Below are 23,344 nucleotides of genomic sequence, written 5' to 3'. Positions count from 1 at the left end.
AACTGTATCACATTAAACACTCTACAACTTCATATTTTCACTCAATACTATCTTCTGGAGATTTCCCAATGTTACTACATGATGCAACATCTTTAAATGTCTTAGGTCACCATTGCACACCACAGGAGTAGGAGTCAATCAGGTAAGGAGGAAGTCCTATGCTTGCTAGTGGAAATGGGAAGCGCTATGTTTAAATGCCTGTGCTTGACTAAATTAAAGGAGTAGCAGACAAGATAGAAATAAGAAAAAAAGGAAGGAAAGGCGAGCAACAGAAGAAGCTGCCTGCTTCATTCCTAAGTAACTGGCAATACTAGACATCTGAATAACTAAACACGATGATTCAGAAATAAAAATGATGACAGGAAGGTTTGTTTCCTGGAAATTTGTGCCGTTGCTACCCCAGAGCCCAGCCGGAGATGCAACCTGCTTATGTCAGCCTAGCAGGCACTAAGACCCCAGATCCCGCCTTCACACAGCAGACTTCGCTCGCTCCCACATAGCGGGCAGAACACCAGAATAGGATGGGGCAGGCCTCAGTGATGAAGACATTTACACAACCAAACCTGGAGCCTCAGTCTTTGTTTCCTCTGATTCTGCTCCTCCTTCCCCACCCACCCCTCCCTCACTCCTGCCCTTTCTATTACTTCAGTGGAGGAAATCCATTTCAAAGACCTAGGTCTCTTGTCTATCTACATGCACACATACCACAATAAAAAGCCATAGTAATCACTCAGGACTAGATTTCGCAGATGATATATAAGAAAATTTCCATTATTGTCTCTAAAACCAAACTCCAGTTTAGCTCACTGAGAGTTTAAAAAGGGTAAAAAAATTCTAGAACTATAGCTCCTAATAGCTTTTCTATTCTCCTTCATTATGATCCAAAAAATATCTTGCTGGAGGCAGATTTTGTGTTTTTAAAAGGGCCTCAGTGGGTTTTTCTACACACACAGAGAGCCCTTACCTTTTGGAATCAGAGGACATACTGTGATTATTCTTATAGGGATGTCATTATATTGCTAATTAATTCTTATATGTGTATTTTGCCCCTTTATATACACTTAAACATATGCCAGTTGGAAAAAAAGACTTTAATACCAGTTAACACAGAAATGTCTATATTTGTGCATATTTCTTAAAGTTTTACTGAATCCATTAATAAATGGAACTGTAAAAAAATACAATTCCTAATTTATTAATACATTAACTATATATTTTTATCTTTAACAAAGGGAATTATTTTAAACCCTAGTGTATTTTATTTAATACAAAGTAATAGTACCAAATAGCCCCAAACAATTTTATTGGTTTTTCTTTCTCCAAAACATTACTATAAGCCATAAAATCCACACTGGTATTTTGCCGTTTTGGAGTATTCTGCCACTAAAGTTCCTGTAACCTGCTGATATATTTGAAGTGTGTGTGAACATAAATTATTGGAACATTCTTTCAACTCTCAAATTTGATTAACTCACTTTCTGTCAAGTTATCCTAATTAACCTACAGCCTTCAAGCTTTGGGATTATTGCTGCCAATTCTGTACAACCATTTGTTTAATGCACAATCTACTCTAATACTTCCAAGGTGAAACTGCAAATATAAACCCTTTTTGATTTCTACTAATTAACTAGACATTGGAATGTGGCATGCCCTATAATCTGTATTAATGTGAATACAAGTTTTACTTACTTTATAGGAAGCATGTAGAAAGAACTTATTAAACTAAAGTAAATTCTTTCAGCAAAGGACTTCCAAGTGTTTAAAAACTTCACTGATGGGGCGCCTGGGTGGCTCAGTCGGTTAAGCATCCCACTTTGGCTCAGGTCATGATCTCTCAGTTCGTGGGTTTGAGCCCCACGTCAGGCTCTGTGCTGACAGCTCAGAGTCTAGAGCCCGCTTCAGATTCTGTGTCTTCCTTTCTCTCTGCCCCTCCCCCACTCATGCTCTGTCTCTCAAAAATAAACAAACATTGAAAAAATGAAAACAAAAAAAACTTCACTGAATGCCTACTATGTGTCAAGCACTATGCCAGACAGTACAGATATCATTGTGAACAAGACAGACATAGATAGCCTCTGCACTCACAGACCTTACAAGCCTAGTAAGGCAGATAGACATTAACAAATAATTACAACTAAATATCAAGAAAGTTAATGCCACCATTTGGGCCTTGCACAGCACCTGCCAAAATTAAGCTCAGTACCTACTGTTGTTAATATCTCAATTTCAAAAATACCAATCGTGTACCCAGTAAAGGACTATGTTGAATTTATAGGTCAGGAGTAACAGAAAGGGAGAAAAGAGATGACCGAGTCATGCCTCAAATTAAAATTGTAGGATAGTGACGGGTGCACAACATTGTAAATGTACTTAATGCCACTCAAGTGTACACTTAATAGTGGTTAAAATGGTAAATTTTACATTATACAGATTTTATCACAATTTAAAAAAACGTAAAAAACTGCATTTGGTTGTCAGATGTTTAATCAACTTTACCAAAAAGATGAGGTGTATAAAAGGTGAAGAGAAGAGGAAGCCACACAGCATAGAGCTGAAAAGAGACAAAAAATGTAAAATCATTTTGCTTCAATTCTCTTCCAACCTTATATCAATTGTTCAGTTCATCTTCCCTGTTCACTTATCAGGCTGCAGAGGACGGTAAGTTGGAGGCGGGGAGGGGGGGGGGTGGGCACAATCTTGGAGACTGATTTCACCACAAATTCACATTTTCCAATCTTGGTGGAGTTCTCAGAGCTGTTATCAATCCTTCTCCTGCTCACTACTCAGCCCCCAAACCTCTGCCACTCTCTTCATATCTACTACTCCACCCCAATACAGTACACTTAACAAATACCTTCCCAGACAAAACAAAGGCCCCCTCCGCTTCCTGATCCTCAGCAATCCCACCTCCCCTTGCTCCTGTTCTTTCTTCTCTCCAGATCCTGAATAGATGCCACCCCTGGCAAACTCCCCTCACCCCGCCCCTGCCACCAGCAGTGCTCTGGATTCCTTATCTGACTTGCTCATGAACCTTATCTATTAATTAGCCACTTGCTGACTTCACCTTCTTCCTCGCTACAGGCTCCCTCTCCTCAAGCTACTCCCATCTTTTAGAAAATTAATGATTACTCTCCCTTGATGCTGATCCTACTCTAGCTACCACCATATTTCTCCTCTTGTCACTTCTTCAGTTCTCAGCCTACACCCCCATCTCTACTCCCCATTCACTGCTCCACAAACTAATCAGGCCCCACTTACCTCCACCCACACCAGTGAGGTGACTTCCCACGGACTCATTCCAATGGACCCTCTTCAGTCTTTTTTAAAAATAGGAAATATTTGACTCAGCCATATTTGACTCTCTTGATCGGGAGTACCATTCACCCAATCACCCAAGTGAAAAATCTATCAGTCCTCCACTTACTATTTCACCTCCTCATTCAGTCACAATTTCTTTTAATTAAAAAAAAAAAAAATACAGGGGCACCTGGGTGGCTCAGTCGGTGAAGCATCCGACTCTTCATCTCACCTTAGGTCTTGATCTCAGGGTCGTGAGTTCAAGCCCTGTACTGGGCTCCACACTGGGCATGAAACCTACTTAACAAAAAAATGCATAGTATCATCTTCTTATGTAATTTAAAAATATAGATAAGCATATAGAATAAAATTCACATTAAAATAAGGTGCACAGGAGACATGAAAACACAGGTAACTACATACAAATGTTCAAAGCAGCACAATTCATAACAGGCAAAAACTAGAAACAACTCAAATGTCCATCAACGTGTAAATGGATAAAAAATTGTAGCATAGGCAATAATGGAATACTATTCAGCAATAAAAAGGAATGAACTACTAATATATGAAACATGGGTGAATCTTCAAAATGATCAAGCTGAGTGAAAGCTAGAAACAAGAGAAAAATACTGTATGATTCCATTTATACAAAGTTTTAGAGCAAGCCAAACTATAGGGACAATGCTGATCAATGGTTGCCAGGGGCCAGGGTCTAGGCGAAGATTAACTGCAAAGAGATACAAGAACATCTTGGGGTGATGGAAAGGCTCTATCATGATTGTGATGGTGGTTTAAGACTGTGCATTTGTCAGAATTCATCAAATTGTAGACTTAAAATTGGTGAATTTTGTATGAAATTATCTCTCAATAGAGTTGGATTTTAAAAATTAAATTGAGCTTTCTAAAATGTGTCCTAGTTAAGATTTCTAAACCTTCAACTGTTTTCTAAAGTCCAAATTTATATTTTAGTTCTAAAGTCAGTCCCATATACAGTATTAGGTTTCTCATAATGACACAAATCTTTCTCTATTGATTGGAAACAATACTTAGCAGAATTCTGCTTTGTTTCCAGAAACCTTAGAAAAGCAATAATTTGTAACATACGCAAGTGAATTTTATTATCAAAATCATTACTTTGTGATAAATAAGCAATATATCTCTGATTCCACCTACATAACAATCTCATTTACTCTTAAATATAAAGATTCATTGGGAACCTCATGAATGATGACCTCAAACTCCAAAAGTGAATACTAGTCTGCATTTGAGACACTGTACCCATGCTAAAAACACAAGGCTAGGACTTCCTCCTTTTTTATTCTTTTGGAATTGAAATGTATACCTTTCTTTATTCCTATCCCCATCCCTAGCATCTAGTAAGTACAGTACCTAAACAATGTTGACTCCTTCAAAATATTTATTTAATGCACAAGTAAATGGAATTGCTGTCCCCAAAAGACTTACTTCTTAACAACCTATAGTCAAGCCAATTTTATAACGTAATTAACTTGCCTAATTCTAAAAACCAAAACCATATACACAGGTCACAAGCCTTTACCTGTTATGGCAACTTTGTTAATCCTGAACTAACAGGCTTTGAAGGCCCACCTGAAAACCACAAGGTAGTATATTAATATATTCTCCCTGTTGGTCCATATACAATGTCCGGAGTTATAGAAGGATCATGCTACAATACAGGGGAGAAAGGGTTGCAGGCAACTAGTTTCTATTCACTTATTATTAGACTTAGAAAAGCTGATTAATTTTGACAGTTCTACTAACTCACTGACTTGCTTTCCAAAAAACTAAGGATATTTCCAGTTAAATAGAGTAATTATCCAAAGATTAGTGACCAGTGATTAATTTATCCTCTTAAGTGACCATAAATAATGAGGATTACATTGCCTTGACATTTTTCCATAACCCATTCTCAGTTGCTCCCAGACACCTGAAGTCATCGCAATGAATCAGAGGAAGAAGACAGATTAATTGGATTAAGCATTACTTTTACTAGATTTTTTCCCAAAAAGAGTAATAGTCTGCCTTTTGATTTAAGTGGCTCATGATTTGTTTCTAATCAAAGTTAAAAAAACAACTACCACATACACACAAAACTGTAACAGCATACATATAACAAATGAACATTAAACTATAGAAAACAGTGTGTTTTGAAGTCAATACCAAAAACTTACAGTGCTCTTTTGTGATTCCTGACCTTTGCTATTAGCAAGTCTTTTTCTGCCTGTAATGTTGGCATGGGATTTAAAAGATTACATGGCTTCTGTTTATCAAACTCTGAGGAAAAAATGCTTCAGTTGGACTTCCCTTTTCCTCCTCTCTCCGTAACTGTCAGATATCAAATTTACTTGTCAGCAAGCCAGGACTTCAATTCATCCCAGCAAGCACAACAGGAGACAAGCATGGTCAAAAAATACTGCCTTAAATCCTGACATGTGCTTTAATACACAACTTGTAAATGAAGCCAAATGATATGAAAAGATAAAACAGTTACTGCAAAGGTAAGAGTATCTTACAAAAAAAAAAAAAAAAAGGCAGATACCCTCTTCTTACACAACTATCAATTGCCTTTCATCCACCCCCTGCTTTTACAGGTTCTTCCTCCAGGGTCACTGCACTTCCAACACCTTCAACCGGGCTTCGATCACAAGAGAGCAATTCAGGACCTGAGTTCTAAAAGATTACCGCACAGCATGTGAGTCAACACACACCCCCCATATATAGGCACTATGCCAAGCTGCTCAATAACAACATTGTTTGACATATCTGTGCTGTTTTACGCATCCAAAAGCACTTTGACATTCTATTATCTTGCTTGAGTCTCACTGTTACACTATGTGACAGGAAACTGAGGCAAAATATACCTGAGCATAGCCAGACGTCCAGTTATTATCTGAATTGCAACCAACTCCATTCCCAGTCAGCAAGCACATGAGGACACCTCCTCCTCCCACTGCCAGACCTCAGATATCTAGTGTGACGAACTTGGAAAAGTCAATCATGTTTCTTAAACAAATGTGCAATATTCCACCCTAGTGCTAGTCAGAGAACTTAAATTCATTTATTCTGATTTCCTAGTTTTCCTAGATAATTTTTTAAAAAGTCAGCCTACACTAAAGAGTTAGCTATTTTCATTATGAATTGTAAATGAAGTAGCTGACTCAGTTACTACACCCTGAAAACTGATCTACAAGATAACATTTGCCTGTTGAACGGGTTTTCCACCACTGTCAATACTTTACATTTCAATTTGAAATACATAAATGAATTAAAACTAAACATCTTGAAAATAAGACTTACAGACTGGCTTAATTACATCATGCTTGAAAGAAAGAGTAAATGTCAATAGCCTTAGAGATTATGCTAAACTACAGGGAAAAAATAATTCTCAGGACTACGTTTTGGAAATACTTAAGACAATGATAGTAAAAAAAACAATTCTGACCTTTGGGAAGTTGCAGATCTGAATTAGAGAAATCTAAATGCTAGAAAGACTTTAAGGAACGAAGTTTTGTTAATTTTAAATAAGACGATTTCAAGGGACACTAACTAAACTACCTAGGAGAAGCCCCCAGGTCTGCTTGAGACAGAATTTCTGGGTTTCTATTATCAACATCATGTTCCTCTTAGAGACACATGGTCTTTCCAAAGCTCTACCTCTAGCTTCAGCTTCATTCTGAGGCTCCGGGTTTACATTTCCAGTTATCTGATATCCATCCCCTGATGTCCTGCTGGCATTTAACATTCAAATGTCTAACATCTGAGTCAATCTTTCCCTGTCAATTCCTCCTCCTCAAGTCCTGACAATGGCACCATCCAGAACTGTCTACATAATATGTAGCACTGGTACAGAATGAAAATGTGGGGCTCCCAGTTTAAAAAGTACTAAGACATACTCTTTAACAAATGGTGCTGGGAGAACTAGACAGCAACATGCAAAAGAATGAAACTAGACCACTTTCTTACACCATTCACAAAAATAGACTCAAAATGGATGAAGGAATGAGACAGGAAACCATCAAAACCCTGGAGGAGAAAGCAGGAAAAAACTTCTCTGACCTCAGTCGCAGCAGTTTCTTACTTGACACATCCCCAAGGGCAAGGGAATTAAAAGCAAAAATGAACTACTGCGATCTCATCAAGATAAAAAGCTTCTGCACTGCAAAGGAAACAATCAACAAAACTAACAGGCAACCAACAGAATGGGAAAAGATATTTGCAAATGACATATCAGATAGTATCCAAAATCTATAAAGAACTCACCAAACTCCACACCCAAAAAACAAATAATCCAGTGAAGAATTGGGCAGAAGACATGAACAGACACTTCTCTAAAGACATCCAGGTGGCCAACAGACACATGAAAAGATGCTCAACATCACTCCTCATCAGGGAAATACAAATCAAAACCACACTGAGATACCACCTCACGCCGGTCAGAGTGGCTAAAATGAACAAATCAGGAGACTATAGATGCTGGCGAGGATGTGGAGAAACGGGAACCCTCTTGCACTGTTGGTGGGAATGCAAACTGATGCAGCCGCTCTGGAAAACAGTGTGGAGGTTCCTCAAAAAATTAAAAATAGACCTACCCAGCAACAGCACTGCTAGGAATCTACCCAAGGGATACAGGAGTGCTGATGCCTAGGGGCTCATGTACCCCAATGTTTATAACAGCACTTTCAACAATAGCCAAATTATGGAAAGAGCCTAAATGTCCATCAACTGACTAATGGATAAAGAAGATGTGGTTTATACATACAATGGAGTACTACTTGGCAATGAGAAAGAATGAAATCTGGCCATTTGCAGCAACATGGATGGAATTGAAAGGTATTATGCTAAGTGAAATAAGTCAGGCAGAAAAAGATACTGTATATTTTCACTCATATGTGGATCCTGAGAAACTTAACAGAAGACCACAGGGGAGGGGAAGGGGGGGAAAAAGTTACAGAGAGGGAGGGAGGCAAACCATCAGACACTCTTAAATACTGAGAACAAACTGAGAGTTGATGATGAGGGGTGGGAGAGAGGGGAAAGTGGGTGATGGGCATTGAGGAGGGCACTTGTTGTGATGAGCACTAGGTATTGTATGGAAACCAATTTGACAATAAATTATATTGTCAAAATATATACATCTTCATATTATATATATATATAATATAATATATATATATATAATATAACTTTATATATATATATATATAAAGTATTAAGACATAGACTCCAGACATAGGCATCATCTCTGCTTCCATGCCATGTCACAGTCTACACCCATCATTTGCTAAAGTTCCCTCAGTCTATCCTTTAAAATGTTTCTCATCGGTCCCTTCCTTCCCATTTCAACAACTGTGGCCTCAAATCTCACCCAGCTCTCAGCCAACAATTTTGTAATTGGCGTTCCTCCTAAGTATTTCCCTCTGCAACCCAGTCACATCTTTTTAAGGCACACTTCAGACACCTTCAATATCTCCCCATTGCTTATTATCCAAACTTCTTAACCTGGCATTCAAACATTCTGTTCCCCAGCTCCCTCATTCTTTTCCAGCCTTATCCTCTGCGACTTTCCTTACATATATACCCTGGCCCTAGGCAAACCAAACACCTTGCATTCACTTAATAAGTCCAGTGTGTACTCAGGTATAAAGAGCCTGGGTCCTAATGCAAGAGACTTAAGTTCAAATGCAGCTCCACTGCTCACTAGCCTTAGCTGCCCATCTAAAGCAGGACAATCATAATAGCAGTTATATCATATGATTACTGGATAGATAAAACAAGATAAAATATAGACTAAAGCACAAAAAAAATCCCTTATTAGGCTGCCTCCTAGCCCTTGCCTAGGCCTTGCACTCCACCTGAAACACCTTTTTCTGCTATATCTGCTGAGGAAAAGTCTACCAATACTTTAAAGCCTAACTCAAAAGCTATCGCCATGAAGCCTTCCCTGATCAGCTCAGTTAGAAAACATTTTGCCTTCCTTTAAAATCCTAGATCTTATGTATACTGCACTCAAATGAGTGTAGCATATTGCATTAGAGTTATTTATGTACATGGCATTTTGCTTCAAGAAGTCAAATTTGTTTGTTTCTTGCATGACCCCTAGTACATGGTTTGTATTCAATAAAGGATTTCTAGATCTTTTTAAAACTAAAAGCAAAACAACAACAACAACAACCGTAACACACATACACCCAAATTAATTAATTAAAGCTATCTTTAACCAAACTGGCTGGGTCTGGAGAAGGTTGAGGCAAGACGATAGCACAGAGAAGGAGACAGGGCTGCTCATGCAGACTTGATCCTCTGAAGGATTAGGTGCCACCTGGAAGAGTCAGGAAGTACTTCTGGCCAAGTCTCCAGATGGTTAGTTTCCATCCCCACTTCTAATCCCATAGAAGGCCCTGATCAACACCTGTGCTGAGAAAAGATGAATGGGAACAAGGGTGTGCCCCACCTAGCAAGGTGTGTCAGGTGAGACTAAAAACGAGAATAATCTCAGGACTTCCTAGCATTCCCACCCATGGTAACAAAGTTTTACTCTAAGATATTTACTGCTATATGCCCCCTTGTATTTCCAGATATTACATATAACTGCCAAACCATGTTGCTGCTTCTAAAGAGCTCAAAAACTGGGAAAACACATAGCCCTAAAAGCAATGAAATATAATCTAAAGCTGCTTTTTAAAAATAGCATTGGCACTTATCGAATTAGCAAATATTAATAAAAATAAAACACTGGTAGGATTTTCAGGTAACCAATATATTGCTAGTACACAGTAACCTGGCTCAAGTTCTCTAAAGAACAACCTGGCAATGTGTAACAAGTGTTATAAAGTTGGTCATACCCTTTGAACCAGTAATCTTACTTTTACATATACCCTAAGGAAGCAATTCACAGGAGAAAAAACAATTTGTTCAAAGATGTATATAGATATGATACTTATACTGCATAGCACTGCCTACAATTCAAACATCCAGTCAAAGGGGCTGGTTAGTAATCTAGGATAGACCAGTACAGCAGAAGAACACGCTTACTGAAAACCTTAAGTAGGTACACTATGTGATACAGAAAAATGTACCTTAAAAAGAATGTTTACTGAGAAACCAAAAACAGAAGTAAATATTTTTTAATGTTTATTTAATTTTGAGAGAGAGAGACACAGAGCATGAGCAAGAGAGACAGGCAGAGAGAGAGGCAGACACAGAATCCAAAGCAGCTTCCAGGCTCTGAGCTGTCAGCACAGAGCTGGACAGGGGACTTGAACTCATGAACCGTGAGATCATGACCAAAGCAGAAGTCGATCACCCAACCGACTGAGCCACCCAGGTGCCCCAACAAAAGTAAATATTTACATGTAAATCTACAATTCCGTATTGGCAATTCTGAAATCCCAAACCCAAAGTTTTTTGTATGATGATATCAACACTCACTTGGAAGCAAAATATAACCTGGGGGGGGCGCCTGGGTGGCTCAGTTGGTTAAGCGTCCGATTCATCTAGGTCATGATCTCCCAGTTCGTGAGTTCAAGCCCCACATCAGGTTCTGTGCTGACAGCTCAGAGCCTGGATCCTGCTTTGGATTCTGTTGTCTCCCTCTCTCTCTGCCCCTCCGCCATTCATGCTCTGTCTCTCTCTGTCTCAAAAATAAATAAACACTAAAAGAAAACTTAAAAAAAAAAAACAAAACTGAACTGACATGAAACTATGGCCTTTATTTGTCCCATTTGCTCTGAATACTCATAGATTTTGCTGCAGAACTATCAAGGTATCTGACTATGGGGCCCTGCCTCAAACCCCCCTGTAGGGATTGTGGCTCCATACTAATGACATCTATACACATGTAAGAACACTGGTATATATGCATCCATTATAAATTTGAAGAGTTAACATTTAGTATTCATTGGCTTTCCATTTCCAGACTATTCCATAATTAACATTTTTCTCTTGAGTAGGAGACAAAACATAACACCTAAAACTAAAATTCCACACATATAGGGGCGCCTGGGTGGCTCGGCTGGTTAAGCAGCAGGCTCTTGGTTTCGGCTCAGGTCATGATCTCACAGTTTGTGAGTTCAAGCCTCTTGTGGGGCTCCTCACTGGCAGTACAGAGCCTGCTTAGGATTCCCTCTACTCCCTCTCTCTCTGCCCCTCCCCTGCTTACTCTCTCACTCACTCTCAAAATGAATAAATAAGCTTAAAAAAAAAAAAAAAACAGGGACACCTGGGTAGCTCAGTCGTTGAGCGTCCAGCTTTGGTCAAGGCCATGATTTCATGGTTCATGAGTTTGAGCCCCACGTCAGGCTCTGTGCTGACAGCTCAGATCCTGGAGCCTGCTTCAGATTCTGTGTCTCCCTCTCTCTCTCTGTCCCTCCCCTGCTCATGTTCTCTCTCTCTCAAAACTAAATAAAAACATTTTAAAAAATCAAAAATTAAAAAAGAAACCCTCATACATCTATCATTTATTCCTATAGAACATCTTATTCTTAGGGCAAGTTTACTACTATAGTCATGAAAGTTAGTATTTCTAATGCTAATGGTGAATTATTTTTAATATTAATATTTTTATTATTATAAAAGTAATACTTATTCAACATGGAAAACTTAGAGGCCACAGATAAACTAATAGAAAGTAAGAAATCCGGGGCGCCTGGGTGGCGCAGTCGGTTAAGCGTCCGACTTCAGCCAGGTCACGATCTCGCGGTCCGTGAGTTCGAGCCCCGCGTCAGGCTCTGGGCTGATGGCTCAGAGCCTGGAGCCTGTTTCCGATTCTGTGTCTCCCTCTCTCTCTGCCCCTCCCCCGTTCATGCTCTGTCTCTCTCTGTCCCAAAAATAAAATAAAAAAAAACGCTGGAAAAAAAAAAAAAAAAAAGAAAGTAAGAAATCCAAAATCCTGGCACTGAGGGAGAAGTATGAAGTTAAGGATATTGCTGCCAAAGTTTGAGTGTTGCATTAGTATAGAGCAACAATGGCAACTTTCTGCCCCCGACTGCACTAAAACATCAATTAACTTTGTGGAATGTCGTTTAAACAACTATTGACAAATGTGAATCCTTTGAGATGCTGCCATTTGAAAAAATGGAACATGAAGTCAAAACTAATAAAAAGGATAATTAAGCAAGATGAAAAGGTTTTTACTATTAAAAGGCCACCAGACTAACCCACTCGACTTGGCATTAATACCAATCTACCCAGAAGAGTCAAGAAATACCTCCATTTAATGAATAGTGGTTTACTGCTTTTATAAAGCATATCAGAGAATTGGTTTTGAATCCAGTCTAAGTTTGTCACAAGAATAAATTTTGACTTTCTGAATACACACAGAACACTGCTGATGCAATTTACTTTAGCAAAGGAAAAAAAAAAAAGTAATAGCTGAACAGCATACCAATGCATAAACTCTAGTCAGTGATTCTCTTCCTTATGGGGGAGCAGTGTTTCTGGCCAACTTTGTTCCCTCTTGATAAACACAGAAGTCTCATAATCCTTGATGCACACCTCTAAGGGTAGTTTACCTTTTGAATGAGTAGCCATAATATTCAAAAGATAAAGCCATGCTTCTGTATTTATCCACCAGCTAAGATTTTGTCACTTTTGGTTGTATTATGGAAATAATTAGATTCTTTTGTTTTTCGCATACAGAATTATAATCTTGACTATCCTTTTGTAAATTAAATGTGCTTCTCTGGAACTTCTGATATGCTCCTCGTGGTGGTGGGGGGGGTGTGGATCTGGGCTGCCTTCTCAGACTCATATATCTTTCCAGAATTAACTTAAGCAGAAACACTGCTTTGGTCCATATACATTATTTCACATCTGTATTTCATATGTATCCCCATAATTAAAAATTATTGAAATGAAAAAATACTTGCAACTTGGAAATAAGGCATGTCATTGTCTTAGTTCTTTTAGCTCTGGTTCCTATATTCAAGGTAGGGAATTATTTCTGCTGTTAATGAAGATACCTTAGCATTACTTTAGCATTTGGTACATGTACATGTACATCTGAAAGCACTGCTTTCCTCCATAACTACAGTCTCAGAAGAACTGGCTATGGTGTGGTGGGTTTGTATAGCTCCCAGGAGTGCTGGAGTTGCTCATTCTGAATCACTGCCAATAAAAACACCATCGTTCATGGGTGGCACCAGGCTAGGCTAATGCTCAGAGCCATGGTGAGCCAACTTTTCAAGTAGTGTTTGGGGTTTGGTTTGTTTTTGTCAAGGTTTGTTTGTTTAATCTGAATATGAGATCAGATCTCTAATTGGATTGTAATAACTCTAAATAGAATTCTATTCCAAAAGCAACTTCCCAGGATTTCTGATATCTTGGGTACAAGACACTATTAAAGTTCTAGAGAATATATAGGGAAATAAGCAGAAAATAGTTTCAAGGAAGAAAATAGGCAAGGTTCTACATTTCAGGACAACTTTAACATAAGCACAAATTTTTACACAGCTGAAAAGATGCTCTTAAATTCAACTTGAAAAATATAAACACTGATATCATGTGCCCCAACCCAAAACTGTGCAAGTTAAAACTTTCTTATCTGTGAATGGAGGTAACAGCACACTACAAGGCTACTCTAAAAAAATAATGTTAATGTGTATGAAAGCTCTTTATTTATGATAAAGGACTGTGCAAATTATCACTTAAATATGGATTCTCTTTAAAATACCATTCACAGAATGCTAGATTAGAATAGACTGCAATTACATTCTCGGTCTTCCACTTTAAGTCTTTTTTAAGAATAATCTCTATCCTCAACATGGGGCTCAAACTCACCACCCAGAGATCCTCCTCCCCCTCCCCTTCCCTTCCCATACTCTACTGACTGAGCCAGCCAGGCACCTGCTCTGTCTTCCACTTTAAATTTAATTCCTAACTCATTTGAATTCATGTTACTCCCAAAACATTCCAATTGCATCAAAAATGTAACAACACTTGCATAAAATCATTGTTTTCTCCCATGGTTGTGACAAAAGGAATAAAATGGCTAACCATTTCATCAGAATCTTACAAGGACTAACAACTACATTGAAGAGAGGAGAGGCACACATAAAGGCATAGAGGCAAAAGATAGTAGGATAAATTTGGAAAAGCACAAGGCTTTCAGCTTGGCCAAAACACAAAGAACAAGAAGGAACAGAGGTGAGAGACAAGGCTAACGGGTCAGGCAAGGGCCAGAACTTGAAGTCCTTTGGTGTATGGAGCTCAACGTTTTCCTAGAAGTAATGAGTTTCACTGCAGGCTTTTAAACAGAAAAATGATATGGCCCTAAGTTTTAGAGAAGTCACTCAAGTGTATAACTGAGGACAGGTGGACCAGTTAAAGCATTATGACAATAATTGAGGCCAAAATTAATGAAGGCATGAATTAAGACAGTACTAAAGGAAAAGAAGGGGATTGATTTATGAGACATTAAGGAGGTCAATGCAAAAGGACTGTGTCTGATTTAACAAAATAGGAAAGGAAAAGGCAGAAATAAGAAATTAAGATGAATTCCAGGTTTCTGACTCAAGCAACCAGAGGCGTCATGCACGGAGAATTCAGAAGGAAGGATATGTCTATTTGCAAGTGGGCTATTCTTTTTGGTGGAGATATATATATATATATATATATATATATATATATATATATAATATGGGGTGGCTAAAAAATGAGTTCATTTTAGTTGAGTATGATATACCTGTGTATCCACATGGAACTGTCCCAATATAATGAATACGGGTCAGGAACACATTAAAGAAATTTGGAAATAACAACCCCAAGATAGTGCCTGGAGCCATAGGGTGTATGAGACACACAGGAAGGTAGGAAAAGTGAAGTACATGGCCTAGGATGAAGCCTCAAGGAACTGCAACACAGATTCAACAAGAACCCATCCAAAAGATATAGCAAATCACATCAGGAGCACAGAGTATAATTTATTCAAAAAGATATCTCAAAACCCCTCCTGACATAATTCTGGTATCCATTTATTTTTGATTGATTTTGTTCTTTGAGCAGTTAATTTTTTTTTAAGTTTACTTATTTTGAGAGAGAAAGAGTGTGCGCACAAGTTGGGGCGGGGTGGGGGGGGATGGTGGGCGTGGCAGGGACGGGGGGGGGGGGGGGGGGGGGGGGTCAAACCCACAAACCCCGTGATATCCTGACCTGGCCTGAAGTTAGTCGCTTAACTGACTGAGCCACCCGGGTGCCTGGAAAACTTTTTTTTTTTTTAAACCTTCAGGAACATGAACTGACTTGAAGTTTGAGAGGTGCTAGTAGGATTATACTGAAAGATCTAACAAGATGTATTGCTCCTTAAGTGCTATTGAAAATCCTACTTTGTGATTTTTAACTGTCTAAAGAGTGATCTACCTCCACACAGAGAAGGCAGAGTTGCATTAAAGATTGTAGACAAAGAGCCTCCCTTTTGGAACCTTTTTAATAATCTACTTCTCTTTAAAACTACTGAATTTTTAACACCTTGATTTCTACTTTAAATATCCAAGAAAGGAGGATAATGCGCCGTGTTTCCCAAACTTGTTTAACCACAGACCTCCACTTTGAAGAAGGTTATTAAAGAACACATTTTGGGAATTACTGAAAGAAGCCTCTGGAATTCCCAAAGAAGCCTTCAGAATTTACTTGACCAAGACTCTGGACCACAAAGATATCCTATCTCCAAAAGAATATCATTAACTACTCTGAATACTGATTCTGAAAACATACTTGTTTTAAATAAATATATTTAAAAAGTGAATATGCCATTAAAATATTTCTTTCTCCAGGAAGAAAGCAGGGAAGTAAACTAGATTAATACCCTCGTAAGATCCCAGAGTGTCCACAGCACTGTGTCTGAAAAGTACCCTTGACTCTTTATCAATTCCATGAAGGAACCAAAAATGGGTTTTCCAATATCCAGCCAAGTAGTGATTTCTAAGGGAAAATAATGTTCCAGTTAGTGGTAGTAATTATTTTCGTGTTCCCAAAAGCATCAGATTTGCCTGTGCACATGTGAACCAGTAAAAGTTCAACTGAAAAGAGACCACTCGAGCCCAGCTTGTTTCCTCTGATGCAGCAGGAGGTGTGAGGCAGACCTCTGAGTACCATGTCATCAGCAGCCAGGGTAACACAGTGGGGCTGGGATACACTCAACACTTTCCATTAGTTCTACTGCCTAACTTGCAGTTCAGCTTGCTTGCCCTTTCCAAAGTCTCAAATTAATAAAGTAAGATTTATTACCATAGAGAAAGAGGCCATCAAATGCCTTTCTCAGCCCTCACCATTCACTGGAATTCCCTTAGAATTTCAGCTTTTTAAAATAAGATTGAGCACGGATATATTGCAAATGCCTCAGGGAAGTATTCTGTTTACTCATTTGTATCCCACAGAAGATCAAAAAATCCTTGGGAACAGCTGACCTTGTTTCTCTCAATTACCATCTCTAGTGCCCAGCACAGAGTGTCAGAAACTTGGTAAACAGTTGAAGAATGAATAAGGAGTAACACGAAGATGTATAAACTAACCTATATCTTCGTGTGAATGAATTTCTTCAGGGCCTTTCCTGAGAAATTTTGGGTGGATCATCAGTTGTATCGGAAGAGGTTTTTTGGTTGGTTTTTTTGTTGTTGGGTTTTTTTGTTTTGTTTTGTTTTTGTTTTGCATAGGAAGAGTTAAGATAGCCTGAAAAGAAGTAAGCCTGAGAAAGGCTCCTTTTCAGTTCTGTCTGGAAACATCATCCTACCGTGGATCAATCTAAAGGAACATGGTTCTTCAAAGGAAACCCCAGATTTTTGCTTAAATGCCATATGAAATTATCTTGTTTCTCCATAGAAGTCCCTCTACAAAAATCTATTTCAATGAGACATTAACAATTGGCAATCGTTTATTGATAGCAAAGTAAGATCAAGAAACAGGCACCCTAATCTTTCAGACTTTTTAAGCCTTTTCTTTATTTTGAAAGAGACAGAGAGTGAGAAATTGCTCCAGTGCACACACAGGAGAGGGGTAGAGACAGACAAAATCCCAAGCAGACCCTGTGCTGTCAGCAAGGAGCCTGACTTGGGGCTCCAACTCACAAACTGTGAGATCATGACCTTTCAGACTTCTTTTCCAACCCTAGAATGCCTGGAATAGTGCTCAATTAATGCTTGAATTGATATACAACATAAAGAATACTGAATTAGCAGGGGCGCCTGGGTGGCTCAGTCAGTTAAGCGTCTGACTTCTGCTCAGATCATAATCTCATGGTTCACAAATTCAAGCCCTGAATCGGGCTCTGTGCTGACAGCTCAGAGCCTGCTTCATTCAGATCTTGTGTCTCCCCCTCTCTCTCTCTCTCTCTCTGCCCCTCCCTTGCTTGCATTCTCTCTCTCTCTCTCTCTCTCTCTCAAAAATAAATAAACGTTGGGGTGCCTGGGTGGCTCAGTAAGTTAAGCATCCAACTTCGACTCAGGTCACGATCTCGCACTCTGTGAGTTCAAGCCCGCATCGGGCCCTGTGCTGATGGCTCAAAGCCTGGAGCCTGCTTCAGATTCTGTGTCTCCCCTCTCTCTGCCCCCCCCCCCCCCCCATGCTCTGTCTCTCTCACTCTCAAAAATGAGTAAATGTTTAAAAAAAATTGTTTAATAAATAAATAAATGTTTAAAAAAATTTTAAGAACACTGAATTAGCAAAAGTTATCTACTCAATGCAATATGATCAATCATTAAAAACCCCATTTCTAGAGACATAAGCCTGAGGCTGAATCCTGGCTCCACTGCTTACTTAAACTCTGTAAGCCTGAGTTTCCACATCTGAAAAGAAAGATGTTTAAGCCAATATCGTGGACTTGTTGTAATGTTTAAATAGGAATGCAGGCACTGGGCCTGGCACATAGGTAGTTCTCAAGAAAAGTGAACTATCATTTAGAAACCTCAATTTGCATTCCATCACTACCTCCCTATGTGCCCTAGGGCTCATCACTATGAAGAAACCAATGAAAACATGGAGACAGAATTAAATGCTCTCTAATGCTGAGATTATCAATCATGAATAACAGTAATAAAAAATGGACCAAAAGTTTGAAAAATAAAAGCCTTAAACAATTCAGATATTTTTTGTATTGTACTTGAAGCTTGCATCTGTTTGATCACAGATGACTCAGCATTAGAATATCAAAATAAAGAAGCCTGAACAGTCAAACTTCAGGTATTCTCAAATACTTTAATACCTGCTGTGAAGGATGGACTATGAAACACCTGCGTGTGTGTGTGTGTGTGTGTGTGTGCGCGTGTGTGTGTGTGTGTGTGTGTTGGGCTGGCACAGGGGGTGGGTAGGTCTCAGTAGTAACTGGCTTAAAGAGTATCTTGTTACCATTTTTTCACAGATGAGATTAAATCTTTGTTCTTCCTTAGACCTTAAATTGTATCAGTTATCAGCTCTGTATCACATAGTATCCAAGTAAAGATTCAATGTAGCTGCTATGTCATACAGGGCCATTACAAGTATATAGGCGGGCACCCAGAGCACAGGCTGGTTTTCAGGCACCACTTACCCTGAGTTGGGCACCTTTGTGCAAGGGCACAACCATACATGGGAGTCATGTGCAGAAGTAAAAAGATTTTCAGTATTTAGCTGGCATATTTGGATAACTATTTATACAATATACACCCACATATACACAAACATGACTGAAAATCGTCAAGGATTCAACTGAGTAAATGGAGAAGGATATTCATCAAAACTGAAAATAGCTTCAAAAAGCTCAAGAGAGCAGGTTCCTGTCCCCTCCATCCCCCCTCAGGTGGCCTGTGTTGGAACATTGTAGCCAACAGGAACTTTGGGGATGGAAGATAGGTCAAGGCTGCGACACAGTAAAACTCTGGCCCTCCTATGGTTTTTCCCCCATAGTTGCTCACTCACACACTCTCACTCTCATAAAATGAAGGAGAAAAAATCCACAGATAGAAAGGACCTACTCACCTGAGTTGGCAGAAACACTGGTAAACAAAAGACTTTTGTCTTGCTATCTTGACTGCATTAAAAATCTGTAATCCTAGTCAAGAATATGCTAAATGCTAAAGGAACCAGTCTTAAAATGTTGACTCTACCAATTCCATCTGCCTCCTTGAGCTTCTCCCTACCAGATACCCATGCTCATATAAAAAAAAATTTTTTTTGTTCAGTATTGCACATGCATATCAATCCTGCTAGACTTTCAACAGTTGCCTTCCATAAAAATAAGTATAGGATATTACATTAGCCTAATACTAGCCCTGTGACCTGCGTAACACAGTAGTTCAAGAGCTACTGTTTAAGGAACAGAAATTCCAGATTAAATATGGTACATTATCACATATGCAAAGAGAATATTCATTGCAGCATTATTTATATTAAGTTTGGAAGTAATCTAAACGTTTATTAAAGGGAGAATGCATTAGTAAAGTATAATATATTCATACAATGGAAAACCTGGAGCTAAAATGTAAAGAATTTAAGCTACCAGTTCAAGTTGAGATATTATGTGGATAAATTGCAAACAATGCAGAGTAGAAGAAAAGCACACTCCAGAATGATACATACAGTATAACAGTATTTATAAAAGGTTTTAAAACTCCCAACATTACCTCTGCCTTAGAATTTGTTAGAACAGTCTCTTGCATGTTCTTTGCATGCACACTAAAGTCCTAAGGAACAGTCACTCTAAAAATAGAAAATTAAGGTTTAAAAAAAGACTATTAATCATATAAAGTTCCTCAAATGGCAGGGAGGAGCCTTATTTAGTCATGGAAATCCCTTAGCCCTTTAAGTCATAAGATGTGTGTTCTATCTCCATTCTGCTACTCACGAAGACACTATTTTACCAAGCTTCAGTTTTCTCTCCTAAATAAGGCTGATAACACCTGCCTTGCAGGTTGAAGTACAATAATGTATGTAACAGTTATATACAAAAGGTCTTGGACTTGTTTTTTGCCTGTCAAGAGATCACATTATAAGTCTCTACAGGGAAAAAAAATGTTGAGTCTGCACTTTCTCATCTAGTCTAGTATATGGTTAAATATGACAACACAACAGGAAAGGGCAACCCTTCACCTTCCTCCTCCCGGTCCCTGATCTGGCTGCCTCCTATGCTTTCTATATTTAGCACACAGTGCCCCCCCCCCCCAAAACAAGCAAACAAACAAACAAACCACGAAACCAGGGCTCTTGGCAGAGCTCCCTTGGGGAACTCCCCTTGACCTTGGAATAAATCTCTTTAATCTCGCCAACCCTGCCTCCCCTCAGCACACACGCCCCTCTGCAGCCCCGGAGGCACATGAACGAAAACCCAACGGTCACGGTCTCATAAGAGACTGCAAAAATCACAGTGCGGTGTCGTTGGGTTCGGAAGGTTGTTTGCTCTCGACAATTAAGAGGAAAGTATACGTAGACTCTTAAACCCTACTCTTGCTTATTGGGAAATAAGTTCTGCGGCTTGTTTCCAAACACACTGTGCCCAAATCTGTATTCACTACAAAGCCAGGCACACCGAGGCCCCTGGAGCGACAGGCTGCATTTGCGATGGGACAGACCCACCTCTCTCACGCTCTCCCACACACAGGGACCCACCGAGGCGCACAAGCCGGCGCGGGCACACTCCGCACGCGGGATGCGCTCAGGGGCCCCATGCCCGTTCTCCCCCTACCCCGGGCTGGCCCCGGCCGGCTCCGCGCCTCACCTGTCTTGAAGACCATCTTGTCATCGTCCGTGGACCCAAAGGTCTTCAGCATGGACACGAAGAGCACCCCGCAGGCGTTCTGGATGCCGAACACCGACCCGTTGCACCACATGGCCGCCAGCATCACCAGCCAGCCCCAGCCGCCCTCGGGAGGCTGAGGGGGCTCAGCGCCCGCCGGTCCTGCCAGCTCTACCTCCACCTTCTCGACGACCGCCTCGGGGCCGTCCGAGGGTCTCGGGCCCGGCAGCGGAGCTGCCCCGGTGGGCGCGGGGCCCGGCGGCTGCGCCTCGCTCGTCCCCCGCGCGGCGGCGGGCTCCTCGGGGAAGGGCACCATGGCCCGAGGCGGCCCCCTCGGGAGCCAGGGGAGCGCGAGGGGTGCGAGTTCCCGGCGGGCTCACGGAGGAGCCGCCGAGCGCCCGGCCAGCGGGCTGGTGAGGCCGAGGAGAGGGCGGTGGAGCCCCCGGTGGGACGGCGGCGCAGGGCACGGAGGCTGCCGCGAGGAGGAAGGCGGAGGCGAGCCGGCACCCCAGAGCACAGCACTCAGGCCTCCAGCCCACAGCCCCGCACCCCCTACTGCGTCGGGGGCCGGCCGGCCGGCTCTTAAAGACGCCCCCCGCCCCGCAGGCTGGGGGCGTGGCCGGCGCGGGACGTACCCCAGACTCTCCAGATGATTGGGCTTCGGTAGATCGGAGGCGGGGCCCCCCGCCTAGCTGAGCCCGGAGCCAGGTGTCCGCGGGTGGCGGTCTGTGCGCGCGCGCCTGCGGCAAGGCCTCCTCCAACCTAGTTGGGGGGTCACGGATGTGTGGGTTACCTCGTCTCCAAGTATTAAAGGAAGGGGCGCGAATCTTCCTAAGTACAGTCTGGGTGTGTCATCACAAAGCAGTATGAGATCTTTAGCCTCAGCTGACAGCGTCACAACCAAACTAACATTGTCTCTTTGCTTTGTTTCTGTTTTGCTTTTTGACATGCACCTCTTATTACTAACCATAATATTTGGGGTACATAATGCCCCCTGCTTACTTAAAAGAAAGTCAGAAGTATAAGGGGCCTTATGTAATCGTTTCGTTTCTCCTGCTTTCATATACAATTTCCTATAAATACTTGGCACATTAAAATGCCCATTTTGTAAGACACTGTAATACCAAAGCCTTCCAGTAACATTTTTGACAGACAGCTGGAAAACATTACATTTAAACTACAGCACAGTTATTTGCACTTTAAACAAAAACTAGCACCTATATTCAACTCCCTGAAGCATGTAGCAACAACAATATATGTGAAAGAAAGGAAGAATAGCCATGAAATTGAGCCCAGTTAAATGTGTCAGTTACTCAGGTTCTTCGCTTCCAAGTCAAAATATACTAGTTATTTTATGGGCTCATCACTGCAATGGAGGACACAGATGAGTGTGATTGGTCTCACTTCTTCTTCTGCCCATTAATAAAGTACCCAGGAAAAAGTCCTGGGATAAAACAGGAGGCTCAGATGGTGAGTATTATAATACATACACAACAAAGAGAAGTAGGATGGAACCATAAAATTCTCTTCAAAACACTACAGAAGAGCTTCTACAGCAAGATGCCTTGGAGCTGAGCCCTGAATCAAATAGGGAAATTGAGTGGGCAAAGATAGCAGAAGAGCATTCTCGGTAGAGAAAACCGCCTAAGCTACAGAACGCAGTGTATAGTTGAAGAAAGGGAACATAGCTCAGGTATAATGAATGTGTCTTAGAGATGGGGTTAGAATAATATACTAAAAATAGTCACACGAGTGCACAAAAATGATCGCACAAGGATGTTATTTCAGCATTGTTGGAAATAAGGAAAAAGTGACGGGTTGATTAAATACATACTGCATAACCTCTAAATGTTGTTCACCTCTGTTGACTTCGAAAGCTGTCCACATTTTACTTAGCCATGAAAGTACATTTTTAAAAAGGCATGGATTAGAACGCAAAATATAAAGTAAATATCCATGAGTCAATATCGATATAAGCAAATGATTAAGTATATTAAGTCTTCCTCTCAAGACCCATAATCCCAGTCTAATCATTAAAAAAAAAAACAAAACCAGACGGTGCCTGGATGGCTCAGTCAGTGAAGAGTCTGACTGTGGCTAAGGTCATGATTTCTGAATTGAGACCCTGGGTCTCTGCTGTCAGCGCAAAACCTACTTCAGATCCTCTGCCCCATCTTCTCTCTCTGCCCCTCCCCCACTCACTCTCTCTGTCTCTCTCAAAATAAATAAATAAACTTAAAAAAATTTTTTTAAAAATACTAAACAAATCCCAACTGAGGGACATTCTATAAAACAACTGACAAGTACTTGTCAATACTGTTAAGGTCATGA

At 40.4% G+C, this 23,344-nt stretch overlaps 1 protein-coding gene across 1 annotated transcript in view; it reads right to left on the bottom strand.

The window, feature by feature from the left end:
- SLC16A10 (solute carrier family 16 member 10) overlaps positions 1 to 21,835 on the bottom strand; it is a 114,416-nt gene extending 92,581 nt beyond the window's left edge. The window contains exon 1 of the mRNA XM_049654191.1: positions 20,996 to 21,835. Within this exon, the coding sequence (XP_049510148.1) occupies positions 20,996 to 21,329 (334 nt within the window). The 5' untranslated portion in view covers positions 21,330 to 21,835. The remainder of the gene's footprint in view (positions 1 to 20,995) is intronic.
- Between the last annotated feature and the right edge of the window lie 1,509 nt (positions 21,836 to 23,344).

Source organism: Panthera uncia, assembly GCF_023721935.1.
Source record: "Panthera uncia isolate 11264 chromosome B2 unlocalized genomic scaffold, Puncia_PCG_1.0 HiC_scaffold_24, whole genome shotgun sequence".
NCBI classification, from domain to species: Eukaryota; Metazoa; Chordata; class Mammalia; order Carnivora; family Felidae; genus Panthera; species Panthera uncia.
The sequence above is the reverse complement of the archived record's forward strand: the minus strand, read 5'-3'. Positions and strand labels throughout refer to the sequence as shown.